The 15,084-nt window shown below is 42.8% G+C and overlaps 1 protein-coding gene across 1 annotated transcript in view; it reads right to left on the bottom strand.

Annotated features, from left to right (window-relative positions):
- The window catches only part of UBE2R2 (ubiquitin conjugating enzyme E2 R2), a 49,581-nt gene that overhangs the window by 7,247 nt on the left and 27,250 nt on the right, over positions 1 to 15,084 (bottom strand). Inside the window, exon 2 of the mRNA XM_015848272.2 lies at positions 3,397 to 3,483. Coding sequence (XP_015703758.1) covers positions 3,397 to 3,483 — 87 coding nt within the window. The remainder of the gene's footprint in view (positions 1 to 3,396; positions 3,484 to 15,084) is intronic.

Genomic DNA, 15,084 nt, shown 5'->3' with positions numbered 1-15,084 from the left:
ATGCCTACAACTTATAAATACTTAAAGAAGCCTGTAAAACCAATTCTCTGCTTGTTACAGCACCCTGATATGATTACTTCATAGGAGTGCTGTAGCAATATCTATCACAGCTGACATTTCCCAGCAAAGCTGACACCGAGTGTCTTTGTGCAGGATGAAAGGAAGCTACAGATGGGTTCATGTCCAGCCAAGACAACGCCTCCAAGCTCTGCTGGCTTACTGCCTCTTGCAGCCAGCTATGAGAATTACTCATGAGCTCTCACAGGCATCCTATGCAGTGTTCATGCTGTCCCCTTGTCACCCTGAACTAATGGTTGATCATGTCAACACAAGAACTGCAGATGAGCTTGGTCCAAGAGTGAAAACTGGTAGGGCAACTTCCCAAGTGGCTGCATCCTGAGGACTCTCCAAACACTATTTTGCCCACAGGAGCTGGAGCACAAAGCAGCAATGTTCAGTGATAGCATCTGTGCCTTTGAGCTCCAGCCAGTGATCACGGCTGCAGATAGCAGCAGCTCACCTGAAGAGCCTCCCCAAACGTTCATCGTAGTAAGCTGAAACAATGACATTTATTTTATAGCCAAATGAGATCCTACTTCAACACTGCAGGCTTGTGATCGGTATCCAGAATTCAGCTACTCACTGAACCTGCCAGGTACACTAATTTAGCAAGCTGTCATAATCTTGAAGCATCTTTTCATCGAGAACAGAACTACAAAAAGCTAAGTAACACCTGGAGCTGCTGAATACCCAAGCACACATTTATGTTGCTGGAACCATTTGCCATAACAAGGCAGATTCTTCTTCTGGATCTCAAAAGACTCGTGCAACCTATAAATATTTTTATTATCACATTAAGGTGAAATTAACCTTACTCAAATAATGTTTATGTTATCTTCTGTCTGTATTCCAAATTCCCTCTTGTCTACACAGGTTCTCCTTTAAACATTTCCCTAGGAAAATTAAGTGATGTTGACCCGGAAAAAGTGTTGCTGACCATGAGAAAGAGCTGCAGCACTTGTAGGAAGTCTCTCATATCATCAGGTTAAGCAATACCTGGGCCAGCAAATATCTGTTGTATGAATATAAAGAAAGAAGTAAAGATTCTTCTCTTTTGCTACAGTCAGTGCTATATGTTTGAGACTACAAACAGGGCAAGGCTGAGACTGAAGGAGCAGAGGTGTGGTGGGAACTGATGAAGTCAGCACGAGGATTTAGTGTAGTCAAGTAGATAGTGCAGTCATCCTATATATGTTTTCAAAAGATAAATGTATCGCTTTCCTTATTTCTATCAACCAGAGGAAGGAAAAGCCTGTATTTATAAAACCTCCATTATGATGGAATGAGAAGGTTGTGTTACCTCAAAAAAAAAAAAAAAAAAAAAAAATTTAAAAAAACAAAAAAACCCAAAACCCAACAACCTAAAGCTCAGTGTAGTTTAATGAAATTCAACTAGATGACCAAGCAAATGGGATGAGGAAAACATATAAAGTTACTGAAGTCTTTGCTCAGAACTGGAACGTCAGCCTCAACCTCTCCATCTGGTCTCACCAGCCGATTTTGCAAACTGTTACTTTCTTTCATCTTCACTACACTGAAAGATGTTTTTTTTTCCCTCCTGACAAACCCTCAAACCTCAAGCCCTTCGCTGATTTATTCTCAGTTTCATTTGGAGTTATCCCAGTGCCTCATCTTCAATGCTTAAATGTTGTTTCCAAAACAGCCTGCAAGCTGTTTCAGATTCCCTCAGCTCCAAAAAATATCGCTACTAACATAAAGAACAAAGATGAGTGTTGGAGTATTTGAAGAGTAACCCCAAAGAACACCCATCAGGTTTTGGGTTAGTTTCTCCTCCTACCTTCAGCTGTTTCTAGAGCCAATTTTTCATCTTTCCCACTAACACTGGGAGAGGCCCTTTCCAAGACTCATTTTGGTAACCATTTCCCACTCACCTCCTGCATGAGAACGTCTGGATTCAGACATCCACACTACAGTTCTGCAATAATCTTCAGGTGCTGAGACTTACTTCTTTTTTTAAAACTTATTTACAGATCGAACTCTCATTCTACTGAAAAAGATCCTAAAAGAGAAATGCTATCCTTGGCTACATGCCAGATTCGGTGTCAGGTCCAAAACTGAAGCCAGCAGATTATCAGATGACTGATTTTTAGGAAGACTCTGTGCATAACAAGGCAGTAGTCCTCCTGTGCATCCAGTAATTACAGCTAATTACGATCCTGTTTTGCACTGGAGTTTGGATAAGCTTTTGGCTATTTATGACTAAAAGATCAGTGAAGTTCAGTGTGACATTTGGAGAGCACTCATCCAGGGCGAACATCCAGCAGCAGTGACTTGTTAGCAAAGGGCCTTCGAAGCCCAAGGCATCAAATGAAGCCATTGTTTGTTCACAGTGAGGAAGACAAATGACATTCCTCTTTGGACCCATAGGAAGCTGGCAGAATCTCTTTCAGGAGGACAAGGTGATAGGAACATTTTTGAAAGGCCTTTAGCATCTTGAGAAGTATTCTGGTAGCAGTCCTAGCAGGCTGACATTTGGCTGAAGCATTCAAAAGTTTAGCAGCAATCTGACTGGCCTCTAAAAGCTTAAGACATGTTCTGATTTACAGCAGGTCTTCAACTTTCAAATATGGCCTTCTGAAACTGGTTGGTTTTGAACCAATTGCACTAATCACTTTAAGTTGCTCCAAGCAACTTTGCATCACAAAGACAATGCTTTCAAGCTAGGGCGTGCTGCTTGACACAGAGCATTTATATAAAGATATTCCACTTCAGAAGCTGCCATCAGTTGTATCAAGATGCAGACATTGATTTGTCAGTCCATGGTATTACCCTTTGAGTGTGACTGATGCACAAACTGACCTAAGGGCTGCTTCATACTGGAGGCCAGGCTGCACAAGACTTCTGAAGCTGGACTCCAGCTCCAGTTCTCCTGCAGTCAGAGTGCCCCAAGACCAAACCCCCTGTAGGCCTGTTGCTGCAGAAGACTTTTCCCTGTTTTGTATTGTTGCTTTACACAGTTCTGTGGGATGAAAGCACACCAACAATCACTTGTTGCTTATGTACCACAGAAGGGTAAGACATCTTGATTCAAGAACCCCTTTAAACTGCTGGCATTCACAGTACAGTGCTTCACCTGAGGCTGCCAGCTGAACTTGCCAGTGTAATAAAGCCTCCATCCTTGCCTAAAGGAAAAGTATTTCATACAGCTTTTAGAATTAATTGTTCAACCACGTAGCTGGAATTTAACATAACCAGCTAACTGCTTCAGTTATGGCCAGAGATACTGAATACCAACAATATAAGTTTAAAAAGCCAGAAAACCTTCTCACGTGCCTGCAAAAAACTCATTTAAAAAACAGACAAACAAACCCTTACCTCATAAATGTTGGGGTGCCACATTTTGGTCAGGAATCTGAAAGTAGGTGGTGAATACGGATAGTCAATAGGGAATTTAATATGAGCCTGGAAAAAGCAAAACATCTTAGTTAGGACAAAAGGAGATAACAAGCTACCATTACCATTTTCATCAAGGCCACAAAGTCATTTTATAAACCAGTGCCCACATGGACTTGCAATACAACAATACAGTTTCAGACAGAACAGAACAGTAACTAAGCAAGGTAAAAATTCGAGCGCCTGAGCTCTAGCAGCTCAAGGTCAACCCTGAAAACAAACAAAAGGGGTATTTACCATGTCCTAATTCAAACACCACTATCCAACATCTGTTGTTCAGCAGGGTAAAACAGATGCAAAAGGACAAAACTCAAGTTGTCACTGTTTCTTACTGGGTTCAGAAACAGGCTAAAAACATGTGCTGTAGTGAGAATATCAGTTTCACATGTGCCAGTGCAAAACTTTTAAACTAATCTTTTTTGTGGGGAAAAGGGATTTAAACACTTGCTTAGCTGAGACCCAAGGGGTTTTGCTTTTCTTATGAGAAAGGGACTGGTCCATCTGCCCAGGCTCCTAGCACTGTATTTCTTGCCACAACAAACGAGCCTGAACACTCCTCGTGTCTGTTTAACAAATCTGTGCAAACCAATGAACCAAATATTGATGGGCCAGGACAGCAAAGATTGCCATCCCATACCTGTGCTGTCAGCAGACAATGGTGGAACAAGACTCAGAACCGAGTCTGTTGTGCAGAGACTGTAGAGATCCCAGCGCTGGGTATTAACTTCTATGCTGTCCTGCCATTCAGAACAGCCAGAAAAAAAACAGCCAGTAGGGAATAGCTCAGGCACTGCAGAGCTCCAAAGGTTCCCTGGCACAGTTCAACCTGCCTGGAGCCCCACCACCAGCCTCAGATGGGATACCCAGGAGAAACACCCCCCACCCTTAAATTTTATCAAGATAAAATGCCATGTAACCAAGTGCAGAACTAATGTCAATAAAAGCTCAGTGGCTCACATGGCTTACATGCTGCACACTTCTCATGCTAGTGAATGCACATGGGTATGTTACAGCAGTATCAAACCCTTACACCACAAGAATTTGCCCTGACACATTCACAGCCAAATGATTCACATCTTCTTAAACAATCCTAGCCCATGGTTTAAGGTCAGTTACATGAATGGCACTGCTCCAATAAGAGCAGGCAAGAGCCTGTTATCACCATGCTGCTGTAGAAGCAAGTGCTGCAGCAAGGCAGCTGGAATGTGCTGCCCGGGACTGGGAGCGGAGCAAAGATTTACAAAGGGCAGGGCAGGTTTAGTTCAGCTCAAGTGCTTGCATTTCATAGGTGCAGACTCCTTCAGACCACTGGGGCTTTCCCAAGCCCACTCCTGTGCTTACGTGCAGTTTCGTGAGATCTAAGACATGAAACAGCCCAAGGACTGAAATTAAAAACACAAGAGACAACAAAGCTCAGGATGGAGCTAAGTAGAAGAACTCTTGGCAGGAGCTGTATGTGTGTCTTACATACAGATACAGTTCCTAACTGACTGAAAAAAAACCTCACTGGTAGCGTTTCAGCCTTGGGGGGCTGGGGGCTAAGAAGAAGACCTCATTCAAGCCAGTATGAACCCTCTGCTCTCATGTTATCTAAACCTGAAAGTTTCATCCCAGGAAGACTACTGGAAAAGCCAAACCAAGGCAGAACTTCTGGCCTCTGTGCATGGCAGAGTCATGATGAAGTTTTAGACACCAGAAGATGGCTTCTAGTTTCTGTGGACTGTTTTGCAGTCACAACTCTGCAACAGAACAGGGCAATTGGACTGAATTGCCTATTGCTATTGCCTGCAATAGCAATCATCACAGAATTAATGAAAGCTGATGTTTCACTATTGGAAGAATACCTCAAGCTCCAGAAAATGCTCCAGAAAACTTCTATCCATGCAGAGGCAGCTGAGACACCAGCTTGCCTGTAATCAGCCCTGTTAAGAGGAATCACAGGGCTACTCTGTGAGATGCTTCTAGCAAGCCTGCATGTTCAGCACATTATGAAGCTGTGCTGAAGCATAAAGCAAATGAAGCCTCTGCACCTCTAGAGCCACAAGCCGCTGGAGCAGGAAACTCCAAATTATAAGCAGGGATTTTTTCCTGGTAAGTGACACTTTCAGATCCCCATGCTGAGATCATTCAGAAGATGAAAAGTGAAATAGCAGTTTTTCCATAGCATTACAAACAAGACCCAGAGAATTATTCTGCATCTCTCCTGTAACTGAAAATCCCACATTATGTAACACCACTCCATAGTCATCGAATGCTGTTTGAGTTCCTGATTGGCTAAGCTAGCCAAGAATTTCCAAAACAAACTGCAAGACTGCTTGCAAAGATAAAGCAACAGCCACAAGTCTTTTTTTTTTTTTTTTCCCACTGTAAACCCAAAAGTTTTAAGTAAAGTTAAGATAAAAATATTAAGAGGAAAAAAAAACAAAACAAAACAAACAAACAAAAAAGACTGAATTAGGCAATAACTTTATTTACGAAACTAGGCAATAGCTCACTGTTCCTCCTACACTTTCAAGCTGAGCTCTCAAAACTGCTTCCCATTCCCAGCAAGCCCAGTCAGGACTGCTAGATACTGAAAGTGGCAGAGCTGCAGGGCGGCTCTTTGTCAGCCTGCCTGCAACCAGACAGATGAACTTAGTACTCGAGATTTAACTCATCTCCATCCACAGACACCTCCAGAAGGTTCCAACCACTACTGCATTTACCGTGTGTTTCACTCCTACCGACATAATCCTATTTCAGAGTCCTGATTTCAGCTGCCTTCTCACCTTTGGCTCCTCAGCACCACAGAAAGCACCTGACAGAACCAAGGTCACTCATCCATTCCTCCCACCCCAATTTATACCTTGCCATACTTACAGACCCTAGAAAGAAATGCATGGACTCCCTGACTGCTATGTCACACAGACAAGACTGGCAGAAGATTCAGCCCTCTGCAGGCATCTACTGCTACTGCACAAGAGCTTGAACCTCCAAGTCAAACCACAGAGCATTTTAAGATTATTGTTGACAGCACCCTCACTTCAACTGTTTCTTATTCTACTGCCTTGCTCCTTGGCTTTGTCAGTGGTGATTACACTTCAGATTTGTTTAAGTTTTCTTCAGACTCCGTATTTGTTAAGGCACAGCCGCAGTGAAATATACACACATAGGAAAAATAAAATCCTACTAGATATCCAAGTCAGACAACAGACTGAAAATGCAAACCCAGTTCTTCTACCAGCTGCTGAAGTAAGTCCTGATTCAGTCACTATGAATAACTTAGTGCACTGACTTCTAGTTTCCAGAGGTCTTGCCATGTAACTGAATCAACACTTACATATTAATACCATCTCCCTCTTGGTGGGGTGCACTAACACAAGCAGGACTCACTCCTAACTTGGCTGTTTAGAAATCCAGTATTTATTCCAGCCCAGCTGTTATGACATTTTGTTGTCTGACACTGTTTTTATTTACTTCTCTCATACTGAGAAAAACTTTGCTGCATTTTCAGGCAGTGAAGGCAGGAACAGTGAATCCATGCTATCTGTCCTCTGCATAAAGGCAAGGGAGGGGGGAAGCAGGGGGAGTACCCATTTCCTGGAAAGCCACCAGCATCACAACAACTGACCTGATTTGGTGATAGTGCGAAAGCCAGAAGCTTTTAACTGTGGCCAATGGAAACTGCAGCTTTTTGACATTTCTGACAGTGCTGGTTAATGTAATTTCTATTTTGTAACATCACCAGCTCAACACAAGCCCTACGAACACGCAGCACAAGTTAAACTGAGCATCTCCTGAAAACTGTCGCTGAGATACAAAGAGAATTTTTAATATATTTTGTGCATCTCCTGCCAGCACAGTGCTACCTGCACCATGCATTTAACAGAGAAAGCGAACAACAGCAGGAACTACAAGACCACCACAGGGTTTAGTGTTAATGTGTAATCCCACAAAATGCCCTTTATTGCTCGTAGCACATCCAGCATTTATACAATTCATCTAGTGGATTTTCCTCTTCCACATTAAGCCTGGATTATGGCATGCAGTATTAAGCACCATGTGCTGGAAAACACGTTTAGTGGAGGTCAGCAGCCTGTTCTGCACACCAGTGAGGTTTAAAGCGCCCTGATGTCCTTCAGCTTCAGAACCAGAAAAGCAGCACTAAGGCTAGCTACATTGCAATGGCTCAATATTAAATTTCCAATAATGATCAATTACTGGAAGAGGTAATAAGGGATGCAAGAACAACCTTGCTATTTCAGCTCCAGATATTATGACCTAGGATCCAAGCACCTTACTGTAGTAGAACTGGGGACAACCCTGGTGAGCAACCTGGTCTGTATCCTGGGTCTGTTCAGCCTGGGGAAAAGACTGAGAGGGGATCTGGTACAAGTTTTTAAACATCTAAAGGGAGGAGTGAGGCAAATGGGTGAGGCCAGGCTCCTCTTGGCAGTGTGCAGTGACAGAACAGGGAGCAAAGGCATAAAACCTGAACACAGGAAGTTCCCTAATAACATGCTGAAGAATTTCTCTGTGGTAAGGGTGACAGAGCACCGGAACAGGTTGCTCAGAGAGGTTGTAGGGTCTCCTCCTATGCAGATGACCTATCTGGATGCCTACCTGTGCGATCTATTGCAGGGAACCTGCTTTAGCATGGAGGTTGGACTCAGTCTCTTGAAGTCCCATCCAACTCCAGCAATTCAGAGATTCTACGCATTCTGTCATCACCTCCCAGCAGCACCAGATCACTGCACTGACAGTGACTGTGATTTTAGAGTAGTAGGACTACGTCTCCACCATTTAAAGAACCTGAAGCTGCAGGACTCCGTGGGACTTGATGAGGTCCATCCATGGGTTCTGAGGGAACTGGCAGATGAAATTGCCAGGCCACTGTCCATCATATTTGAAATGTCATGGCAGTCTGGTGAAGTCCCCACTGATTGGAAAAGGGGAATATTAGCCCCCATTTTCAAGAAGGGAAAAAGAAGATCCAGGGAACTACAGGCCAGTCGGTCTTCCCTTTGTGCCTGCAAGATCATGGAACAGACCCTCCTGGAGGCTCTACTAAGGCAAATGGCAAATAAAAATGAGGTGATTGGTAGTAACTAGCATGGCTTCACCAAAGGCAAGTGGTGGGTGACAAACTTGGTGACCTCTTATGATGGAGTTACAGCATCAGTGGATTAAGCTTTAAGAGCAACTGATATAATCTACCTAGGCCTCCCTAATGAGGACAAGACAATACAGCTGGTGCTCTTCAGCCTGGATAAGAGAAGGCTCTGGGGGGGGACATTATAGCAGTCTTCCAGTACCTGAAAGGCCTACAGAAAAGCGAGGGAAGGGCTTTTTATAAGGCACGTAGTGACAGGATGAGAGAAATGGTTTTAAAATGAAAGAGGGTAGATTCAGACTAGGTATTAGGAAGAAATTCTTTACTGTGTGGGTGGTGAGGCACAGGAACAGGTTGCCCAGTAAGGCTGTGGGTGTGCTGTCTCTGGAGGCATTCAAAGCCAGGCTGGACAGGGCTTTAAGCAACCTGGTCTAGAGGGAGGTGTCCCTGCCTATAGCAGGGCATTAATAGTAGGTGATCTTAAATGTCCCTTCCAACCCAAATCATTCTATGATTCTAGTGCAAGTTAGTGGGTTAGAAGAATTATGCCTTCCAAGTTCAGAAAACTCCCTTACTGCTGCAATGGCCATACGAACAGCATTAAATGCTTTGTGGTACGTATCACCTGATCTGCTTCACAGGGAATTCAAATCACAAAGACCTGAAAGTGAAGTGAACTAGAACTCAAAAAAGACACTAAGTTCAACAAAGTAAAAAAAAATAAATAACAGAGCAACAAGTGGGTAGGCCAAAGATGACTCAAGAAATGAGATTAACTTACAAAAGCAGAGACTGGTTTGACAGGCAGAAGAGTCCATTCTTGCTCCAACTAAGTCATATCTTACATATTTCTTCTATTGCAGTTACCTGGGGCATTACCAAACATCTTCAATGGAAGGCTACTCACACACAGAACAGAATTCATTTAAGCAAAACTTTAAAAAAATATGTTGGGACAGCTAAGTCACAAAACCTACACCAAAGCAGCAAGTCTGTGATATGACCATCAAAGTACAATTATACCTTTAAAGTAATGGCTTTGAACACCATGTCAGTCAGTAGCTTCTTCAATCTGAAATCACAGCACTAACGACTGACATGAACCTGTGGCTAAACTGAATGGTCCTGGAGTGGGGAACGTGCTGCATCCCTGTTCAGCTGGACTGCATCCAGGCTCCTGTGATCTCATACATTCACGCTCAGCTGTCTGGAGCATCTCAAGGGATCCGAGTAAATAAAACTGCTCTAAACAATGAAGTCAGTCAGAACAAGCAGTGCCTGGAAAACAGACCTTTTTCTTCTAACATTACTCAAAAGAAACAGAAGGGGTTTTGTTTTGTTTTTTAAAATATTGTTGCTGTTTGATATCCTAGAAATTCAGTCTGGAGATTTTAGCCTTACTGTGATAACTGGCCGTGACAGCTGCTGCTCACTGAGAGATTGAGTTAGCCTGCACCAGCCAGCTGCACTTAGGATCTCACGCAGTTTAGCAGTTAAGAGAACACCCTTCCTTCCTGCAATGAGTTTTACTGCAGGGATATTCCATAATACTGTCCAGCTAATTGAGACAGCCACTTCAGCTCCTGCTAAAAGTGCTCCTTGTCAGCGCTCTCAGGCTAGGAACATCCAGCTGAAGACAGGGCAGCTGCGAGCACTTGGATTTTGGAAAGTTTATTGCAGACAGAGAGATTGGGACAAGCTGAAAACCAAATAACGGCTGCCCTTGGCAGCACACCACCTGCATACTTGTGAGGATGTTTCATACCCCATCACAATGCTGAGCACAGCTTCACCAGCCAGTGCCCACTGCCAATTGCTCAGGGTTCAAACCTGCGGTACCTGAGCTCTGATGCAAAGAGGTTTTTCCTGCCTCAGCACCATGCTTTAGGCTGCAGGAGAGGTAGCATCCAGAAACAGTTACTGAGTTGGAAACGGAGAGACAAAAATTTCCAACCTGTCCATTTCCTAATTGGCTTTTACATTTGTCTGCCATCTCATCACAAAAGAGGCAGCTACCAGCAACTATACAGGACATAAAACCAAACAGAATGGCTTAGTGCTCTTCTGTACTGCAAACAGGCCCAACAGCTCTGCTGAACTTCACCCACGTAGCCAAATGATAAAGCAATTTCACATTCCCACACGAAAAAGCTGATGCCACACTGAAGTTTCCTGGGAATTTCCATGCTGAAATATCACTAGATTCTGTTTCTAGTTCAGTCTTGCTCCAGAATCAGGTCTGATTAAGAGCAGGATCAAATTTTGGCAGACCAGACATGACAAGACCTTTGTGATCCCTGAAGTCCTGACATTGAGGCTAAGTTCTTGGGACTGATGGCTTCCAGTTTCCCTGTCGTCTATACACAATCTGTATCACACAAAGTCAGGTTCACTTGGAGTGTGTTCTGCAAAGAGGCTGGTCTCTGTGACTGTTTTTCAGGCAGAAACAGCTGACTCACTCCTTATTTATATCTGTACAAAAATACTGACTTCCTTGTTTGGACAGAATAGGAAGAATAACTCCTAGTGTGTGAAACATAGGTCTCCCTGTAGTGTCTAGGTCTTACTGAAGGAGCTAAGGACACCCAGCAGTGCTGCACCTAAAGCTTCCATCTAACTCTGTTTCCAAAGTAATCAAGATTTGTGAATATTTGAAGCTGCTTATTCAAAGGTTTGTGTTGCATTATTGGCATCTCTGGCAGCATGTCTGAAAGCTCTCCAGCTAAGTGTGTAAGTCCAGAGCATCAGCCTCCACTTGCCAGGCCTCAGGGTCCAGCAGAACATCTCATTAGGAGCTGCATTAGCCTACAGCATATTCAGTATCCTGTTCAATCTCACATTTTAAACTTCCGTGATCTGGTAAGTTCCTGTAAGCAGATTTACACAGAGGCACTCCAAGCATACATGGAACAGCTGAACTGCAGACACGAGGACGTACTCGGGAATTAGCCTGGTCATTTTTATAGTTCAGTTTGCACAAATTCAAGTGATTAGGAGCAGAACAGATCAGTTTCACCCCCTTTTGTGTCAGGCTTGACAGAGTTTCTATGAATTCCACTGCTCACTCCAGCAGTTCGCACATTCACTAAAATGCAGTATATTATCCTATTTTTCAGTGAGGCAGAAGATGATGTCCAAACTGGTTTCATAAATAAACACCATTTGCTTCAGCCTGTTTAACTATTTTTAGAGAATTCTCAAACAAATACCAGCCTAACCATTCATGAGTCAGTCAATGACTAATTGCCTTGATTCTCTTCATATGCAATCCAGGCTGTATGAAGAGGAAAGCATTCCTCAAGGGAAACCAATCACATGTTCTGCTAAAAACTCCGGGCAGGCCTCGATGCAGTCACCTCTTTCATAAGCAGCAAGGGGAAAGGAATATTTATAGCATTGCAAGTGTAAACCAAAGCACAGTGCTGCAGTGTTACACAACTTTGCGTTTCTCATCACAGCCAGCAGCAGTTCTTCTCAAGAGATTTCTCAAGCTCGTGTACCAGCTTTTATTTAAACAAGACTTATAAGTTTCTAGCAACTGAATTGCAGCACTCAGGAAATGCAGTCTCTAAGAAACTTACCTAAGCTGGTTGACACACAGAAGCCAACTCAGCACTGGGCAGCCATGCTGCTTACCTTTCAACCACTGCATTACCAGCTGTGAGCTGTTCTGTTTGGAACTGGTCACAAGTAGAGGCAGGTAATACTTAGCAGCAGTAGCAAACACATCTGCAGGGCTCTACCACTAACAACCCAGAGAGGTAAATACAGCAGCACTGTCTCCTAAAGCAGAGACAAGGACCAAATTCATGCAGCTTGATAATCCTGTACCAATGCAACTGCATGATGCAGCTGTCTGCAGAGTGTCCCTAATTCTGTATAAGCAAGCAAACTCTGATACTCCCATGCCTTCCTACTGAGTGTCCCCTAGCTGGCTGAAGAAAACAGCACCAAGTCATGAGGTAATCACTCTTGAGAAGCCTACATTTGAGCATTTTTTCAATTATTGCATAATGATGTGCCTGTCAGCTCCATTATCATAGGGTATTCAAAGAGATCAAGTTTAGGTTTAAGCTAAAATAAGTGCTTTAACTGATACATACCCACCCTCATGCCTCAGGCTATTGTTTCTATGGTAACAGGGTGCTTTTTTTTTTCTTCTTTTTAGTTGTGAGTCAAATTAAAGAAGCATTAAGCATTGTGTCACTCTCTACCTCTTTTCAACCCTGCCACGTGTTTTAGATGATTTGGAGCTCACGGGGTAGTACAGACCTTATGTTTGCAGCATGGCCTTATGGAAACAGTTACTGAAGTTCCTGTGCAGTCCTCACCTTCAGAGGATCACCAACAAGTCATCTGTTATAGCGACCACAGACCATTTAAAATCCAATTACAAGATTAGGTAGAGAGAAAAACATCTATAAAATGGTTGTTATTGATCAACACATGGATGATTAATAAAACATCTTTCAGGCCAGATGAGAGAAAGTATAACACAGAATTGAGAGTTAGCATTCATACCTGTGTTTCGACAAGTTACTATGTAAATGGCTAACATGACAACTAGATAACGCCAGAATTTGCAGTTTCCTGAAATACCTCCTGAAAGCATTGGCAAAAGGTTGAAAGGAAGGCTGATTCCTCTGCAGTGCAGCACAGATACCCTTTGCCCTTCTGATTAAAGTAGAGGCAGGATGATAAAAGCTGAGTTATGTACATGAACAAATATCCTTGAAATCGAAGTTATATCTAATTAATTTTAATCATTTATATTAAATTTGTAAGGCATAGCTAGTAAAAGTAACAGCCAGGAAGAACCAGTGCAGACTACTGCAGGTCAAGCAGTCCTCAAGGTCAAACCAGAGCAGTGCAGGGAGGCACGTGTAAGATGAGAACATGCAGGCTTGCTGAGTGTATGGACAGAGAAAGCTGGACCTTGCCTGATGGCTAGAGGAAACCTGAACAATTGCATGAGCAATGACTCTCAGTCAGCTCCAACACTACACACTAGTTCCTACCTGTAAGTGGAAAGGAACAAGGAGGAAATTAAACTTAATTTTGTTTCTGTATTTAAGCGTATGTCACAGATAATACACTTGATTTAAAGTGGCAGGTCTGAGTTAGCTTTGAATGAACCTTGAGTGACAGATAAGCAATCATACAGAAGGAGAGAATCATATCAGGAAGGAGAACGGTAGGTTATCACAGACTGATGGTGTGCATCTAGTGAGAACAGGAATGTGGCTGAAGAAACAATTTCAAATACTACCTTGGAAAAAGATGCAACAAAAATCTAACAGTGCAATCCACATGGAGCAAGATTAAACAGTAGAGGTAGATGCAAATAGAACTTTTAACAAGATATGATACAGCTATGTTTATGGAGATGTGTAGCAGTAGATCGTGCCTGAAGAAAATGTTTTTTCAAGAACTTAGAGCAAGTTCTCCATTGTGAGATATTGCTTTCTATCCAGAACCCTCCAGTGGATCTTGCAAGATCTGCTTTTCAATTTCAGCTTTTCTTTGTAAGGCACTGGAGTTTAAGAACACTAAGTGAAGGCTGAAGAGCCAGCCTTCCTGTAAGTGCTCCCATGCATGACAGAAACCACATAGCACGTTCATATTTCTAAGACTCCACAGAAACAAACCATAGTGTTTTCCTGCAAAGATTCATCTAAACACTCCTCTGTTGCTTAAAAAAGTGGTATGATCAACACACACAAGTATCTGTGACTACGGATCACTGCCACTTGCTCCACAAGAATGCACTGTCTCCAGTACATGCTTCAGCATTCTGTTGTGCTCAAAATGTAGCATCTACATGATCCACTTGGGAATTAACACCTCTTATTTAATTCTAAGAAAATCTAAACCTGCACATCTATGAAGCCTACGACCTGAGCAAAGGACTTGCTGGCTTTTATATGGACCAAGCTGAGGCTATCAAAACCCAGGAATGCCTGAGAACAGAAGATGCATCCTGATTTGTATACTAGCCATGAACACACAAAGACATTAATTTTTGAAGACTTGGTCCTAATGTTGTCCAGCTGTTTGATGCAACCTTGCACCTTGGCTTGACAGCACCTGATATAAAATGCCTACATCCTACCAAGTGGCAAAGCAGTAACCATCAGACTGCAGCAGAAGTTGGCAATGTTTTGTGAACATATGTACACAGCCCTACCAGGGGAAACCCACCCTCAACACACATCTGAACTCTGAAGTAATCTGCCTTGGTAATCATAGTCTTATCTACGCCATGATAAAATATGTTGATGTCAAAAGAAAATGATTTACCCACATTCAACATCACGAACATTTTTGTGCTAGCTTTTTTTTCTACTTAATGGTAAGCAACTCTACAAGTTTCCACTCAACACCATTTTAAAGTTCACCAGTAGCTAATAGTCAGTAATTATTTCCAACTGATGATTCCTATTCAACTACTCCATCAAAAGTCTGAGCTATTATTTTTAATAGAAACTAGTCCATTGCTTGTAAAGAGGTATTAGGCT

This window comes from Coturnix japonica, chromosome Z (assembly GCF_001577835.2).
Source record: "Coturnix japonica isolate 7356 chromosome Z, Coturnix japonica 2.1, whole genome shotgun sequence".
In the NCBI taxonomy this organism is placed as follows: Eukaryota; Metazoa; Chordata; class Aves; order Galliformes; family Phasianidae; genus Coturnix; species Coturnix japonica.
Note: the sequence above shows the minus strand (reverse complement) of the source record. Positions and strands in the feature narration are given on the sequence as shown.